At 42.8% G+C, this 18,922-nt stretch overlaps 1 protein-coding gene across 2 annotated transcripts in view; it reads right to left on the bottom strand.

Moving 5' to 3' along the window:
- Positions 1-14,212: 14,212 nt before the first annotated feature.
- Positions 14,213-18,922, bottom strand: part of LOC119357134 (endoplasmic reticulum metallopeptidase 1-like) — a 13,253-nt gene continuing 8,543 nt past the window's right edge. For both annotated transcript variants that reach the window (XM_037624124.1, XM_037624125.1), the window contains exons 8-14: positions 18,678-18,842; positions 17,133-17,658; positions 16,900-17,056; positions 16,620-16,729; positions 16,015-16,127; positions 14,742-15,105; positions 14,213-14,648 (exon numbers count right to left, since the gene is read on the bottom strand). In XM_037624124.1, coding sequence (XP_037480021.1) covers positions 14,329-14,648; positions 14,742-15,105; positions 16,015-16,127; positions 16,620-16,729; positions 16,900-17,056; positions 17,133-17,658; positions 18,678-18,842 — 1,755 coding nt within the window. In that variant the 3' untranslated portion in view covers positions 14,213-14,328. The remainder of the gene's footprint in view (positions 14,649-14,741; positions 15,106-16,014; positions 16,128-16,619; positions 16,730-16,899; positions 17,057-17,132; positions 17,659-18,677; positions 18,843-18,922) is intronic.

Below are 18,922 nucleotides of genomic sequence, written 5' to 3'. Positions count from 1 at the left end.
ACCCACCGCCCTCCAAACATTCCCCATTACATGGCCCTTCGCGATCTGGGGGCTTGACATGGTTGGACCCCTTAAAGGGGGAACCCACAAGAAAAAATACTTATTGGTCATGGTGGATAAATTCACCAAATGGATAGAGGCTAAACCGGTTAAAACAGCCGAATCCGGACCGGTGATAGATTTCATATCCAGGGTTGTACACCGTTACGGCGTCCCCCACAGCATCATCTCTGATAACAGCACGAACTTCACAGCCGATGAGGTAAAACTCTGGTGCAGCAAAATGGGCATCAAGCTCGATTATGCTTCAGTCTATCACCCACAAACCAACGGTCAAGTTAAACGAGCAAATGGTCTTATAATGAGTGGCATTAAACCCAGATTAGTGCGCTCCTTAACGGAGTCTGACACGCACTGGGTAGAGGAGCTCGACTCCGTACTCTGGGGGCTGCGGACCACGCCGAATCGTAGTACCGGATATACACCGTTTTTATGGTGTACGGCGCAGAGGCAGTCCTGCCCTGTGACATAATTCATGACTCACCTCGAGTGCGCATATACGAAGAAAGAGAAGCCGAGCTCGATCGGCAGGACAGTCTGGACACCTTGGAGGAAGAGCGCGACGTAGCCAAAGCCCGTTCCGCATTTTACCAGCAACAGGCTCGCAGATACCAAAGCAAAGAAGTACGGGCCAAAACTTATAACGTTGGCGAACTAGTTCTACGACTGCCGGATAAGAAAAAGAACAAGCTCGAGCCCAAATGGGAAGGTCCCTTCATTATCGACCAAGTTCTGACCTGTGGAGCGTACTGACCGCGGGATGCATCGACTAGTCGACTCGAGCCGAACCCATGAAACGCAGCCAGGCTTCGAAGATTCTACGCCTAGCACCGGACTCTATGTTAGTCCCCTCCCTTTGTCCATTTTCTGCATATGCATCATCTGTCTTGTTTCCCTTTCTTTCTTTTATTTATCTAGGCCTTCAAGGGTCACCTTGTGCCTGACTCATACATTATAGATGCGCTAGCCGCACTCTTCATACCTGGGGGCTTCTTTCACAGAAGCTTAAATTATTTACCTGGGCCTCACGCCCAACACATGTGTTATACTTCCGCATGTACCTTTTTTCACCATTATATGCATCGATATGATTTAAGTTTTGGCCAAGCTGGGTTGCCTGGCTCTTGTATTTATGCCCTACGTTCCCGTTAATTCGGCTAGGGCATAAGGGGAGCACCTCTGCGATTGTTACCGCCGGGTCAGCCGGACGTGTACCTCAGACTGGGTGAAGCTGAAAGCTAGCGTTCTTAAGGGAATATTCGGTCGGTGAACAAAAGATGACTTTTATTTATTATCCATATCTGCCCCCAGATGCTTTTTCTGCGCTTCTTGTCGCAGTCCGGACATGCACTTTAGGGCATGCTTACCCAGGGAAAGGAACCCTTAACGGAACTATTCTCCCTAGAAGATGTTTCTTACTACCCATGTAATATAACATAACTAGTTGGGCACTTGTCTGATAAAGCACTAATGACCCCTACGCCTGGTCTCCATGCATGCCCCGGTTCTTACATAATCGAGAGGGTATTCGGATACACTCCGGACCATCGGGTCCCGAGGTCGAAGCGAAAAGGTCCGCCACGACAAACGATCTACAATCCGGCTAGAAGGCATTATACATGTCACTTTAAAATTACAGTCAATTTGACTGGTTGAATTCCTCTTCAATACCATCCAAAAGGCCGTCTAGTCTACAGTCCTGTTGGGAATACTTTGCGGCCAATTCTACTTGACCGTACACTAAGCTCACAGGGATCTCCTTCCCATCGGGCCCCACAGGTCCGACTTCGGCCATGTGGTTTGGGTCAGCCTTCGTATACCGTGTCTTCACCATTGCCCAGGCTTCCCTGGCGCCCTGACGGCAGGCCGATATCTTCCATAATCGAAAGCGCCGCCGCGCTCCCTTTAGCTTTTCTGCAAGCTCTCCAAGGCCTTCGGGTATGGAGACGGATGGCCACAAGGCCTGGGCGATGCCTTGCATCACCTGTCGAACTCGTTCGTGCAGTTGTGAGAGCTCGGGAAGAAGGTCACCCGTTGAACCAGGCATTTCCTCGGCAGGACGACCTGTTAGCATGCCTACAGACATAACTCTGTCAGCCAGCTTCCTCACCGAACTCTTTTTCAAAGTTCGTTCAAGCACTTACTAAATATGCCGCGTCAAAGCCGCCGATTTTCCTTAACAGAGTCCGACAGTTGGGCGCGAACATCTTGTAGTTCCACGCCCAGCTTGGTGTTGGCATCTTGGAGATCATTTTTCTCCTGCCTCACCCTCGTGAGCACGTTCTCACCGGCCTTCAGCTGGCGTTGGAGCTGTTGCTTATCTGGATTTACTCCAGTGTCATCTGCAATTTTATCGTCGGATCTGCATACACACCGCATTCTATATGATACTTATCATTTTAAGAATATGTTACCAGAGGGGGTCTCTTTGGGCTCCCCTGCTGCGGCCAGTGCGGCCTGAAGTTGGGCTTTGCACTCTTCCAGCTCCTGGGACAGTTGAGTATTCTTTTCTGTAAGAACCTGCATAACAAATGATCCTTAAATCAGTTATCCTAACTGTTTCAAGTCTCAAGGGCTACTAATATATATAATCACCAAATTTTCTCACCCGTATGTCTTTTACATACTGCTCCGTGGCTCTGGCTAGACCATTTTGAGCGGCACGGAGGTGCGCGTCTCTCGAGTTGAAGGCATCCAATGCCTCTTCGGAGAAACAAGCGTCACGAAGAACATTCCGGCGACGCCTGTGGTTCATGGCACTTTCCACCTCGGAATGGGTGGCGGACAGTTTATCCGCATCCTCTGTCAGAGGAGCACCCGGCGCACGCCTCGTATTCGTTCCCGCCTCTGAATCCGGCCTTGGAGCCTGGCTTGTGGAGGCACGATTGGTTACCTCTCCGGGTATAGTCCGGCGAGCGCTCTTTTTCCTAAAAGGAAGGCATGGGCGTTAATATGCCTCTGAGAATAATGTCTTGCAATAAAGACGGCGCGTCGTACCGCTGCGTCGGTGTCTCAATCCGGACTGCGGGTCTTTTCAGCCTGCCTGGCCTCGTGGCCCCTTCTTGGCCAGTCGCCACAGGCTCGGCCTTCTGCCTCGAGGACCTCCCCTGCAAAACACGGCTGTTATACGGCGATCAAAAACACGCAAGGACGGATCCTTTTTGAGGTGTTGGGACTTCGGTCTCAGTCACCTGTGAGGCTGGAACTAGCCTAGGGTAATCGGCCATGATGGCCACCAAAGCATTATCATTGCTCGATTGGTAAAACACCCCATCGATCAGCTCCACAGATATGTCCGGATCCTCGTGGGAGGCCAGGTCGAGGGACCGTCCAGGGTCCTCGGGTTGTGGAGGGGGGTTGTTTATCTCCCTTACAGCCTTGGAGGGATTGGGAAGGCTCTCCCTTGGAGGGATTGGGAAGGCTCTCCGCTTGCTCTCCGCCATTATAGGTGGCGAGCCCGGCTCGAACCGGGACCATACACGCTGGGGGAAGAAATCCCTTGGAGTGAAGCATCACTAATTTGTTATGCGGGACGGAACATCTCTCCCAATCTCTAGGCTTGGAGCTAGGGGGGCGAGAGGAGGAGTTGCGTCGACCGGCCATGATGGAATGGATCTCTATCGGGTGCGCTCCGATGAAGGCTGGCCAAGGGAGGATGGTGTGATTTGGATCTGAATCCTCGTCTTTTTAATAGGCGGCTCATTCACACAGCTAGGGGAGTAAATGTGAAAACACTCTGGCTCTTCACATTCGCTCGACACGTGGAAAGTGGCCATTATTGGGCGTGGAAGCCAAGGAGTGCAACATTCACAAGAGACCGAACACTATTTCAACAGGTACACGGAATTTGGAGAGGAACCCGCCTTGCAATGCCGAAGACAATACTGCGCGCCAGACTCATCGTCATTGAAGCCTGGTTCGGGGGCTACTGAGGGAGTCCTGGATTAGGGGGTCTCCGGACAGCTGGATTATGTTCTTTGGCCGGACTGTTAGACTATGAAGATACAAGATTGAAGACTTCGTCTCGTGTCCGGATGGGACTCTACTTGGCGTGGAAGGCAAGCTAGGCAACACGGATATGGATATCTCCTCCTTTGTAACCGACCTTGTGTAACCCTAACCCTCTCTGGTGTCTATATAAACCGAAGGGTTTTAGTCCGTAGGACAACAACCACAACATACAATCGTACCATAGGCTAGCTTCTAGGGTTTAGCCTCTCTGATCTCGTGGTAGATCTACTCTTGTACTACCCATAACATCAATATTAATCAAGCGGGACGTAGGGTTTTACCTCCATCAAGAGGGCCCGAACCTGGGTAAAACATCGTGTCCCCTGCCTCCTGTTACCATCCGGCCTAGACACATAGTTCGGGACCCCCTACCCGAGATCCGCCGGTTTTGACACCGACAGGCACCCTAGGAGACACAAGTTGATTGTTCCAAGCCATGTGCGGTGCCCCCCTCCACCATAGTCCACCTCGGTCATATCGTAGCGGTGCTTAGGTGAAGCCCTGTTCCGGTATCAACATCATCACCGTCATCACGCCGTCATGCTGACGAAGCTCTCCCTCGAAGCTCTACTGGATCATGAGTTCGCGGGACGTCACCGAGACGAACGTGTGCAGATCACGGAGGTGTCGTACCTTCGGTGCTGGGATTGGTCGATCGTGAAGACGTATGACTACATCAACCGTGTTGTCATAACGCTTCCGCTTACGGTCTATGAGGGTACGTAGATGATACTCTCCCCTCTCATTGCTATGCATCACCATGATCTTGCGTGTGCGTAGGATTTTTTTTGAAATTACTGCATTCCCCAACACAAGGTCCATAGGTTGCATCTCATTTCACTTTCCTTGATCGAATCCTATGCACTGCCACCACGCTCCGGATCGACACAGCCTTTACCGAGCACTACCTGCGCTGCATTGTCAAGGGAAGGACCCATGCTCCACTGCTCACTGCAGATGAAGGAGTTGATCTTTGCCAGTTTTTGTGCGGACACGGGTGGTTGTGGCCTCTTGAACTGCATGGATCCAGACGCTCCAGCCTGATCCACCATCGGGGCGAGCCTACCTTATGCGTCGACAAAAACTCGCTGACATCCTACAACCAACTCCACACATGCTGGAGGGGCATGACTGCACCATGCCGGGAGGTGGAGCCCGGCAGGGCCTGCACCATAGCGAGATGCGGTCAACTACCGACACACTCCTTTGTGCCGAACACTGCCACTACAAGAAATATGTCAACTTGTGACCACCACTATTGGCCACTAAAAGGTCACAAATTTCCATTTGCGACCTTTTTGTGACCAAAAACAGAAGGTCAAAAGCTGGCGGTCATAAACTGACTATAGCGACCTTTCTTCTGGAATGGTCGAACATGTTTACGACCAAAATACGTCTACTGTGGCATTTTGGTCACTAGCAACCTCCCCAGGCCAGGTAGGCATCCAGCGTGGCAATCTGACGTGGCACAAGATTCAGCCCGGTCCAATTCAATTTTCTACATGGGCCTAGCCCAACAATTCGGCCTTTTTACTGTATATTTTCTCTATTAATTTTCTCTAGCTACATGGGCCTGGCCCAACAATTTGGCCTTTTTATTTTCTAGGCATGGCCTTTTGCGGTCCATTTCATTTTTATTTTCGAGGGTTTTTTGTGGTCCAATTTTTAGATGGGTCCCAATTGTCAGATTTTTCCTGGCAGTGGATCCACATCGCTTTGTAAGCAGTATATATCAAATAGAAAGAAGAAAAGAATATGGAAATCTTCAAATAACAACCAAAAAAGGTTTATTACAATGTATTCTGTACAGAACAGAACATGTGAAACTCCATACACTCATTCACATCACAACAACCAGTTTAACCTACAAATATTGCATGCCCAGGAACTTAAAACTTCACATACATAACCATACAATGTTCCACACAATCACAAATATTGCGATTGAAAAATAAAACACTCTGCCAAGTTAAAGCTAGCTACTCTTGGATACCACGAAACATGCTCTTCAACATAGGAAGAAGCCATCAACGGAGTTCTACCAACAACACAAGCTCCATTCACCTACAAGAACAGAATGGAATATCAAGTACTGGATCGTTCAAGCAGATTACAACCAACATATATATGTAGAAGTACATCAGGAAATATGATAGAACGGACAATAGATACACTTATACAGCCCAACAAATGGGTGATGACGACAAGATAAAAATATAGAATAGGAAATTTATGAGATTACATATTTGCCAACAAATGGGTGATGACAACAGATACACTTATCGGGAAAATATATATTTAACGAAATTTCACATTAGAAAGTAGTTTCTGCTTCAAGTTTTAAAACTCAACCATTCATCATTAATAGTAGCAATTCAAACTAGAACTTAAATTCTCTAGTAAGATATTCAATACAATATTGTTCTTTCAAAAAATTGAACAGTTGCAAGTAACAGCTTAATAGACATCAAACTCACTAGGCAGATTAAATTACTACAATACACTAGTGCAGAATGAATCAGTGATGTTATTATAGGTTCTGAATTCACAACACGGGCACGGCATTTGCAAATTTGCTGCAACCAAAGGTTGTGCACCAAGTAAAAGTAATTCCCAGCAAAGGTTATTCACAAGCGAGCAAAGCAAAGCATACGGGTACAACGATATGATGCAGCAGACATACATAGACACATAACAGGATTAGACGCCACTTGATTCGCTGATCCATTACCAACATTATAGTTAGTTTACCCTTTACTTAGATGTCAGGTCATTTCATTTCAATGCAACTCTTGGTTGTAGATGTATTATTATTGCTCTAGTACGTACTAATCAGCAGCAGCAGCAGCAGCAATAGTACTAGATAGTAGTGTCAACCAATAAGCATCAGAACCAACCAACATATATTTATTCCTCATGACTTATTAGCAGAAAACAGAGTGAGTTTTTCTGTGTGTATCTGCAATACAGTTTCGATCTAAAACAGAGTTGGTCTACGAAAAACAGGGGTAGGGAAGTTGTTACCTGGGTGTGGCTGTGGTCGCCGAATTCAGGGATAGGGCCGCTGGGGTGGAGGTGGTCCTCCTGAATCTGCAGTTTGCCGGCGATGAAGACGAAGCGGAAGGCGAGGAGGGGCTGTGTGCCGGTACATCCATCTAGCGACAACTGCTCATTCATGGCAGGAAACCACATCACATCTCAGTCAAAGGAATGGAGAGTACGGGAAGAAGAAGAAGAAACTGAAGGTAAGAAGACCTGGATGGCGTCGGAGCAGTGGTGGAGGGGCGTCCTCCATGGGCGCCGCCTTTGCGTCCACCACCGGGAACATCTCGTTCAGGTCCTTGGCCCGCAGCGCCTGCACGCAGCAGATTAGATCACAACACGGCATCGAAGCTAGAGATCGATGCAACTTCAATTCAAAACGGGATATCAAAGAACAATGTATAGAAGAACTTGCCATTTAGTTCTACATGATCATCACGGTCTACAATAACAATACAGCATGGCCTTCTGGTTCTGTAGCTAATCAGCGCCAAGAGTAGATCTCCGAGGTAATTGCAGTGCCTTGCAATGCCCCTAAATGCAACAAAGAAGGGCTTGTTATAGTATTTTTACATTCATTCAGGATAGCAGCTTTTCTTTTTCTTGCAAAAGGACAGCAGTTAACAAGTATAATTACTCCCAAGAGAAGGTTTGAAAAACCCAACATGTCTAGGAAACAACTGTTCAGTAAAGTACAGCGGCTGGATAAATCTGTCATGCACATCATTAAGAAAAAAGTGTTCCAACTAGTATGGAACCACATATTTGTTATCTGTGTATCTACACACCTTTTGGAGTAGTTGCAAAGAATTAACACTAAGCATAAGATACACTAAAGAACTTTCAGTGGAGCAGCTGCACATAATTAAGAAAGCATCAGCAAGTTAACAAGCTACTGAAAAACTACTGCAACCAAAACAGTACTACAAAATACAGAATTTGCAAAAATTTGTAAACTGGATTTTTTGCCAAGGAAACAAAAATTTATAGCTTCAGGCCTACAGAATAGCTTCAGGCTGGAGCACTACAGTTGTTGGTTAGACTTCATATAGCTTCAGGCTGGTTGGAGTACTACAGCAGCAACCATTTCATGGTTAGACTACTCCATTTGTAGTAGCCAAATATTCATATATCTACAGTAGCAAAAAGTTGGTTGCCTGACTAAATAGTCATCCTCTCGTGAGGATTCTGCAGCAAAAGAGTTGCTGCTTAGGTAGTGGCAATAGTTGACCCTGCGCTAAATTGCTCTTTGCAATTTTGGACTGAATGTATTGAGATGTTTAGCTACTATCAGCAGAGTTGCAGAGTAGTGTTTAGCTATCTATCTAGTACAGTAGCTGCTAGCCATGAGAGCGGTGAAGATTGAGGTGACCTAAGCAAGCGCCAAGGGCTGATGGTCAGTCGGTGATGCTGAACCCGGTGGCCCCATTTGTTCGCTGGTCATGGTCGCCATGGTTCCAAGGTCCTGCAGAAATTGGCAGCCACTCTGTTTCAAAGCTCCCCCATGGCGCCTAATCAAAACAGAGCAAGAATGGGGGATCTAGCACACGGTGGATGCGAGCTAGGACAAAGTGGGGGAGGCGATTTACCTCATGTGCTCGACGAATGAAGGCGGTGGATCTGAGACGAACAGGTCGCAGTCGTAGCTCTCCACGCCCCCGCCATCAGCGACGACGGGCGTCTTCCCGTCCTTGAGCATCTTCCGCGCCATGGCTTGGACTCCGGTCAGCCGCAGAACAGAACCCTAGGACGACGCTTGGGGGCGCAGGCGTGGGGGTGAGACATGGATCAGATGCCCACGGGCATCGCGTGGCGGCGGACCTCAGGCGGAGTGGAGGACCTCAGGCGTCCATGGCGGCCTCCTTGCACAGAGAAATACAGATGGGATTGAGACTTGAGAGAAAAAAAGGGAGACCCAAACAGAGGAAGGAAGAAGAGCGGGGGAACACGTCGACCTGCGGGACTTCGGTCGACGGTGGAGCTGCTCCGACGAGGCGCGAGGACGAGGCAGCGGAGACCGAGGCTGGATCGTGTTGGATCTCCCTCCCTCGGGTTCTTCTCTCCCTTCTGGTGAGGGAAGGGGAGGGGCGAGAGGAGGAGGGCGTGGGGGAGGCCATGGACGGCGGTGAGCTCCGTCGGAGGGAGGCGGCGGCGGTGATCTGGAAGGAAGGAGGCGAGCTCTCGTTCGCTCTCTCTCTCCATCGGGTGAGACAGCGAGGAGAGACGAGGGGAGGGATGGGATCGGGGTGGGTGGCGGCGGCGATGTGGGAGACGAGGGGAGCGAGATCTGGATCGAGCGAGGAGAGGGGGGCTGCTAGGGTTTGGGTTGGGTTGGGTTGAGAGGGGACCTGAGAGATGTTGGATCCGTCGGATGTGGACGGTCCAGATCGACTAAGGGGGGTGATTCGTGTGAAGAGCTCTGATTGGCTCAGAAAAATTATGATTTAAAATAGTTTCTAAGTACTAAAACTAGGAGGGTTTTGTGAAGCAGCTATCAAAAATATTTTGCAAAATGGCACAACTAAAACTTTCTATCAATTTAGACCATATTTTATGGATGATAGCCAGTTTGCATGCAATTTTTAATCTTTGTAGCTATTTTAAATCATTATTCGAGTGCCCAAAATGAGTATTTTTGTGAAGGGCCTACCAAATAATTGTTGCAAAATTGTACCAAATAAATTTTCTAAAATACTAGGCCATATTTAATGCACAATTGACCAAATTGTTGGGTGTCAGAAGTTTTGATCCACCTCTGGTGAAAAAGACAAATTTCCGCCGATTCAGCTGGAAGCGGGTCAAATTTGAACTGCAGCTACCTCGTAGTTTGCTCTTTATTTTTTCCAAAAATCATTTCTAGGTACATAAGTATCTATTTAATCAGAGAAACACAAAAAAAAATTCCAAGATTAACCACTAGCTAGGAACGGACATTCCCGCCGTTTTGACCGCATTTTGAAACGGGCATAAAAAATTCAAAAAAATTCAAAAAATTGGAAAACCTTCGCATTGCGTCATTATATGTGACCAAGTTACCAGGAAAAATTATAAACTTGTAATATGACGAATATTTAAAAAAAGGTGTTCTCAGAAATGAGCTATCATGCGTGAAGATGAATGGCTTTCAACCCAAATGCTCAATCTTATGGCCACATACATGGCATAGTTTGTTCAAATGATCTCATATTGTGCACAAGGTTGCATATTGGAATGGCAAACAATGTTGCTTAAGGAAGTTTTCATTTTCTTTGGACGAAAAAACCATTTTCCATTTTTCGAGTGCCCAAAAGGAGGGTTTTTTGTGAAGGACCTCCCAAATAATTGTTGCAAAATTGGACCAAATCAATTTTATAAAATACTAGGACATATATAATGCACAATTGACCAAATTTTTGGGTGAAAAAAGTTTTGATCCACCTCTGGTGAAAAAGACAAATTGCCGTCGATTCAGTTGGAAACGGGTCAAATTTGAACTGTAGCTGCCTCATAGTTTGCTCTTTATTTTTCCCGAAAATCATTTCTAGGTACATAAGTATCTATTTAATCAGAGAAACACCAAAAAAGTTCCAAGATTCAACCACTAGCTAGGAACGGTCAAGCCCGCCGTTTTGACCGCATTTTGAAACGGGCATAAAAAATTAAAAAAAAATCAAAAAATTGGAAAACCTTCGCATTGTGTCAATATATGTGACCAAGTTTCCAGGAAAAATAATAAACTTTTGATACGGTAATTATTTTAAAAAAGTGTTCTCAGAAATGAGCTATCATGTGTGAAGATTCATGTATTTCAACCCAAACGATCAATCTTATGGTCACATTCATGGCATAGTTTGTTCAAATGATCTCATATTGTGCACAAGGGTGCATCTTGGAATTCCAAACAATGTTGCCAAAGGGAGTTTTCATTTTCTTTGCACGGAAAATTCATTTTCCATTTTTTGAGTGCCCGAAATGAGGTTTTTTTGTGAAGGACCTACCATATATTTGTTGCAAAATTGTACCAAATCATTTTTATAAAATACTAGGACATATCTAATGCACAACTGAAAAAATGGTTGGGTGTCAAAAGTTTTGATCCACCTTTGGTGAAAAAGACAAATTCCCGCCGATTCAGTTGGAAGCGGGTCAAATTTGAACTGCAGCTGCCTCATAGTTTGCTATTTATTTTTTCCAAAAATCATTTTTAGGTACATAAGTATCTATTTAATCAGAGAAACACCAAAAAATTCCAATATTCAACCACTAGCTAGGAACGGTCAAGCCCGCCGTTTTGACCGCATTTTGAAACGGGCATAAAAAATTCAAAAAAATCAAAAAATTGGAAAACCTTCGCATTTGTGTCATTATATGTGAACAAGTTTCCAGGAAAAATAATAAAATTGTAATACAGTAATTATTTTTAAAAAGTGTTCTCAGAAATGAGCTATCAAGTGTGAAGATTAATGGCTTTCAAGCCAAATGATCAATCTTATGGCCACATTCATGGCATAGTTTGTTCAAATGATCTCATATTGTGCACAAGGGTGCATATTGAAATGGCAAACAATGTTGCCTAAGGAAGTTTTCATTTTCTTTGGACGAAAAAACCATTTTCCATTTTCCGAGTGCCTGAAATGAGTTTTTTTGTGAAGGACCTACCATATATTTGTTGCAAAATTGGACCTAATCAATTTTATAAAATACTAGGCCATATTTAATGCACAATTGACAAAAAACGGTTGGGTGTCAAAAATTTTGATCCACCTCTGGTGAAAAAGACAAATTCCCGCCGATTCAGTAGGAAGCGAGTCAAATTTGAACTGCAGCTGCCTCATAGTTTGCTATTTATTTTTTCCAAAAATCATTTCTAGTTACATAAGTACCTATTTAATCATAAATACATGGTTTGGTGGCGATACGTCGAGGTTTGGGCGGTGGCCGAGGCCCCCAACTCTAGAGCACGTAAACTCGCATGCCCGCCGCGTGGTCACCGCGTGGCCGTGGCGTTGCCATGTGTTCTGGGCGGCCTAGGCATGTATAGTGGGTTGGGCACTCCCCAGATAGGTGCTAGGAAGAAAATCACAACATAAGATTCTCACGAGGAGACCGATCGATGCTCAAACATGAATAAGCAGCCAAGTGTTTGATTAGCGGTACGTGAAATGCACATGGCCAATGGGCGTGAGTTTTGGCCGAGGATGATCATCTACTAAGGAGAATGTATTCACAAATTTTCAGCTCAAAAGGAGGATCCTAGGTGGTACTTGCTTTGCAAAGTACCACACTGGACAAAAATATGAATGTTGAAGCTGGGCTCAAAATAATGAATGGATTGAGCTGAAATTTGGTGGAGGATGGTTATTTGGGCATAGGAAAGCATTGTAGAAAATTGATATCATTTTGACATGCCAAAGTAGTACTTCCTTCACAATGCTCTTCTATGGAAAAAAACTTGGAAAAACTAGTGAGAGAGATTGGATGAATGAAATGAGCTAAAAATTGGTGTAGGTAAGTTACATAGGTATGGTCATGCGCTGGTAAATTTTCAGATCATTTTGGTAAGCCTAGCTAGTACTTACTTCACAAAGCTTCTCTCGAGGTAGAAACTTTGGAAATTTCCTGAGAAAGATTTACTAAGAAAATTGAGCTGAATATTATCATGTGGAAATGATTTTGGTATGGAAGAGTGCCCGAAAAGTTTGAGGGTAATAGGAGGGGTCTATATAACACTTGCTTTGCAACGTGCCAATTTGGCCATAAAATATAAATTGAACCTGGGCTCACATAGATGATTTGACTGAGCTGCAATTTGGAGGAGGGTGATAATTTGGGCATATGAAGGAACTGTATAAATTTCATGTCATTTAGAGATATAAAAAAGGTACTTCCTTCACAATGCTTCTAGGTGGACAAAAACTTTGGAAATTTGCCGAGGAAGATTTGCTAGGCAAATTGAGCTGAATTTTGTCATGCGGTAATGATTTGGATAGGAAAGAGTGCCCAAAAATTCCGAGGGCAATCAAGAATATATAAATAGCACTTCCTTCATAAAGTGTTGTTGTGAACATAATAGGAAAATGAATATTGTTGAATTAGTTTTGAACTAGGCAAGGAAGGATTTTTACATATTTGATGAAGATATGCCCCAAAGAATTTATGAGATTTTTTTGGGAATTTTGGGAATGATAGAAATATAGGTTGCTTCACAACCTAGGGCAAAAACTGCCACATGGACATGACACATAGGCAAAACTGATGAGATAGCGCCTAGTCATCACAACCCACCACAATCTACAAGGCTATGACCATCTATATTGGTCATTAACAACTAGAAATAAGGCAGCGGACTAGCACTGTTTGCTTTGTGACCATTTCGTGTAAGGAAATTACGACCTTTCTGACCAAAATGGTCGCAATGGTTTAGGGTTTGGAGCCCCCTGAACAGCTTTTGACTAATTGGTCTAAAATGGTCATAAATTTATGACCAATTCTTCAAGGGTCACTAGCAGAAGGTCATAAGTTGACATATTTCTTGTAGTGTGCAGGCCCAATGCCACACACCAACTCCACGCCACAACAAAGGCGGATCCTACGTGTGCGGTGCAGATTGTCATGGTGGAAGCCACCCATGAGATGGGGAGGGGAAGGGATGGAAAGGCAAGCCGCCACCACTGTCATCACCGATGGCCTCCTTCGACAACAGTTGTTTGGCTAGCGCGATGATGTAGAGCTTTCTAGGTGGCGGTGAGGTGGCCTCCATAATCGCCCGGGCGAGTGGTGCAGATACAAAGTTATCTCTCCCATTAAATTTTAATAGTGAAGAGAGAGTGTTTGTGTCCTTCTGAGTTCTGGTGATCATGAATAATTCAAAACTTCAATCCACTAAGTACAGAAGTGCTCTGCGTAGTCTTCTTCCTAGGAAGTGTGGGTTACTCGATGCAACTTTGTGTCAAGCGTGTCTGACCTCACACGTGAGTGTGTGTTTGCATGCATGACCTGGATAGACCTTAGTATATATCCTAGCATCCATACATGTCCCATGAACAAAGTGACATTGTTCTGAAGTTTGGACTGGAACAGTAAACAACAAATCGACAATGCAGAATGTCTCAAATCTGGATGTGTATTCAATTCTCCCCCATGTGAAAATACAATCTTTATTACAACCATTATTCGATTTGAAAGTTAAGCTTGTGACATGAAATGACTAAAACTTAGGGGAACAATGTACTTTTCCTAAATATTGATAGGAAGAGTAGTCAAGAAAGCCAATGTATAAGGAAATGTAGACTTGCCGAAATGTGTAGACCAACGTGGAAGCTTCTCAAGAACCATCGCAACCATTGGTGTAACCCTATTCACATCCGTTCTTAGTTTTACCAAAGGAGAAAAGTCTTCTGCTTTAGTTTCTTTTGCAGATGCATGTGTTCCATTAATTGACCAGAAAAGGGTTAACTCGAATTTTGTTGGTGAGCTCTTGCCACCTGCAAAGCGGATTGTATGCCATCCATCGACCTCACTCTTACCACCCAGATGAACCAACTTATTCGAGTCCACTGAGTAAAATAATACATGGAAAGGTCAATAAGATGTCAAATAATAACTATCTAGTCCATCTAGATTTATCAATCTAGTTAATTGTAGCTTACCATGAATAGTGAAGTCATCAATTTCCTGTTTATTGATTGCCAGCGACCAACGAGTAGATGACTTAGTATCAATTGACACTATTGTTCTACGTGCATCATCAGTAGAAGAATCACTTTCAACATGGAGCATAGGAACTTCTGATTTGCTCCACCCAATATTGCTCCATTTGTAACTCCTGCAGCCATACATCATGGTAAATGTCGCAAAATCAATTGTCATATTTCTTCCGCAAGAAAATTCTTCCCCTCTAAGTTCCATCAATTCCTGTGTCAACTTTCCAGGTGTGTGCGAAAACAATGATACATAGGATAATGGTTCTGTGCTTCCATCATTCATTCTTGTAGTATCAACAACATGCACAACCTGAGGAAGTAGTGAAACAATTATCATCAAATAAGTATCATTTATAGTATGAGCTTGATAATGGAAATAAGGGGAAAGATTCTCATAATTCCAGGCAAAAAATTAGGCAGAACATACATCAGAAGGCTAGTGAATCATGTTACTTGTACTATCCTACAAATGTTGCATATGAAAATTTTGAGATAATTTAATGTGTTTCATGATTTCTTCATTGACATTTCTAAGTAGGGAAATGATACTAGAAAGGTAATGGAAATATAATATAATCAATTGTTTGTGGGAACATTTGAGTGGCAAAAAAGACATTTCTTACATCCCCTTAATTCTAATCCACAAAACTACAACAACTTATATTTTAATCGGAAGGGATAAGCATTTACTTCCAATTCTTTGTTTGGAGAAACTAGCTACTAGAAATAACTTATATTTTGATATGTGTTGAGTGCATTCTTTGTTGGTATCCGCAAAAGAGTGTTGAACTGTTAAAAAACCAGGTTACAGACATAGAAAATGATCAAAATTTATGGAAAGCATATGACAACATCAAAAGAGTCAAAATAGTTAACCACTGACCAAAAATATTAGGATAGTACATGTCTAGATAAATTCATACTCCCTCCATTCAATGAAAAAGTGACGTTTTGTGTATTAACACGATCATCAAAATATAACGTTGACCATTATCTATTGCAATATATTTATAACGACCAATAAAATTATAAGTATTTTGTTTTGAAAGTAATCCTTGAGACAAATTTATGCATACGATTTTGAAGCTCCCAACCTGGATATTTAAAACAATACCAGTGGTGCAAGTTTTCATTGTTTGACTTTAGACATCCAAAACATCACTTTATTGTGTAACGGGGGAGTACTAACACAATCAAATGGTGTTATAGCAGTCCTTACATTTACAGTACGAGAAATATCCTCTGTGAATGCTGGAACAATACCACTTGATACCAGTACAATGGCAAGACCAAAGGATGCACATAACACAGAAAGAAGTGCTCTTTTCGCACCTACAGAAAACATATATCGGATATCAACTTATTTTGGGATGTGTGATGTGTGAAACAGAAGGAAGATGTATGTACATATTGGAGAAATATAAAAAATGGATGTAATGATAGATGTACAACAATGTTATAGGGCAAGATTCAGAGCCTTCTTCTAACCATCAAAAGCAAAGTCGTAACAAACCTATGATCATTCCTCTGATTAGTTTGGCTTTGAAGCTTCTTGACATTTTTGGTTTTTTAGTTGTTTCTTAGTTTGGGTTCTTGGTCACCTTTGGTGGCCTGTAGATTTAGCGCCATTTTGGCATTATTTTAATCCAAAATAACAAAGTATCTTGATGCATGTCCGAGCGGCAAAACAGTCATTACAACACACCTCTTACACTATATGTCACAATCAAAGCAAAATCAAATTTTATATATGTACAAGGTAACAGAAATTGATATATTATGTAACAGAAGCAAAATGTGATGATAAAGCATGATATGGTTTACCTGAAATATGGACATACGAAAGAAGATAAACAAACATAAAGGACACGACTAATGCGATGGCAACAGCAACGACTACATTTCCAAACCAGCCTGGTAGTCCACCAGGGTTCCTGCACATATAAGTGCAAATAAGGTTGAAATTAGTTCAGTTAACTTAGGTTAACTGGCACAATACTCTCTATTAATAGAATTTAAGTTATAAGCTTAATCATGTCCTAACAAACATAGCAAGTGAGAAAATCTAGAACAAGTTTGGACGTTGCAGACTCTAGATATTTACCTATCTGCACGTACAATAGTGCCAACCATCACATCAACCAGGCGAATAACCAAACCAGCGGATGACACAACTGGCACAGCTAAAGCCAGGACCAATGTAACAACCTTAAGATGTTTAGGTGACCTTAGAGGAGATAGTGTTGCTTCCATAAGGCCATCTACAACAAAACAACAACCATCAATACTCAAGGTGAATATCAACATATTAACTCTTAGATAGTCACCCCAACTTACACGCAAAGGCAGGCGAAACAAGCCAGATGAGTGCTATATAGGATGCTCCGACCTTAAAATAGGTTCCAAGTATCAAAACTATGAGCCACTGGAGAAAACCAGATTTGAAAATCCACCTCTCAGCTTCTAGACCAACAATGTGATCCATCTTATTACCAGTTAGACCTGGCTTTGTTCTTGAATACACTTGTTCAATATGCTTCTTTAGGAGAATAAATCCAATGTGCTGACCAATGAATGCCCCAAGCAATGCAGGTGAACCAAATAAGCCAATAACTAACCAGGGATTTGCAACAAATGAGATAGGAAAGGGACAAATATGTGGCACGGCAAATGCAACCACAACTGATAAGAAGATCGAAAATATCAGCGTCAAAATAATGCTCAAGCATGATATTCCGAGGGACACAAGCACAGAGCATTTGCCCATAAGCAATGATGTTCCCAATATCAGAAGTGAGTGGAATATTATTGAGTTGTGAAACATGGTTGCTAGGCGTTGCGGATAGACCACCATATACTTGCCCTGCAAAAATAATAACATACAAGTGAGAAGGTTAAACAAAGCAATATTCAGTTGAATATGAAAAATCGTGCTAACTAAATCATTTTTGTTATATGTATATATGTATATGTAGACAAATATGCTATCTATTTTTTAAGATACCACCAACACATCTGAACACGTACTAGAATTATTTGTGTATTCTCCTTGGTTATATAATCGTCTAAGTTTTCTTTTGCAGGAATCCATTGTTCATATTTATGTCAGCCAAGTCAAACAACACCAATAATCAAAAGCACTAGAGTGTTTTTGAAGAATCATATAATGCCAGGAGCACATGGACATCTAATCATAGCTTCAAACCTAATTCTGATATTTAGTTTGAGTCATGGTATGACCTAGTCACAGAACCAGGGCACTCTAGATGATCATGAAGTTAAAAAGGAGGTAAGGAATAGGGGGTGACAGGCAAAAACATTAGATGACTCCATTCCATTGCTCTAAACAGGCAAAATCAAAGAACCATGACATCAAAGGTGGATAACTCATATTAGAATTGTTTCATTCTCAAAGTAATATATGATGTAAAATATAGCGTTATTTCTATTAGGACCAAATATGAGACATTTATTTTCTCTTCTTTGCTTCAGTTATACCCATACCCCTATTTTATCTTGCCATCCAGTCAAATTAACTTTGCAAGAACATCAAAATTCACAAATATTTTGGTCCAAATAATTCGTATTTATTTCACAACAATTTTTTGGTAATAAACAATTTACAAATCATTCGTTGGTCTTGCTGTTTCCTAGATTACTACATGACTTAACAATTCTAAATTATAAAATTTGGTGAAATTATTATGGTCCTTCATTATGTGAAAAATTAGCATATGAAGACATAGAGTAGTGATAAAAAATTTCCCACGGGAACATATGAAAATCGAAATCTATACATGTGCTTTCTTAGCTTAAGGAAAAAACTAGATATTGCATGGTACAATCAAATATTTGATAACAAAAATATTGTAATCGTTATACCAGAATGTCAAAGAAGATAGCTTTCTTCTGCTCTACGCTCTCTTGCTTTGCCTCGTGTGCATCTTCCATAAATTTTTGTGATGAAGCAGCATGGAGTAGGAAGGCAAGCATATTTTCTCCATTATGCTGAAGGGATCCTGGTTTAAGATGCTCCATTTTGTCATTCTGCACAAAAGGTAACAATAAAAAATCATGAGTAGGCAACGAAAATGCTTGGTACTAAAATAAATAGATTGAAGCTGCCA

The sequence above is a fragment of the Triticum dicoccoides genome, chromosome 2A (assembly GCF_002162155.2).
Source record: "Triticum dicoccoides isolate Atlit2015 ecotype Zavitan chromosome 2A, WEW_v2.0, whole genome shotgun sequence".
Classification (NCBI taxonomy): Eukaryota; Viridiplantae; Streptophyta; class Magnoliopsida; order Poales; family Poaceae; genus Triticum; species Triticum dicoccoides.
Note: the sequence above shows the minus strand (reverse complement) of the source record. Positions and strands in the feature narration are given on the sequence as shown.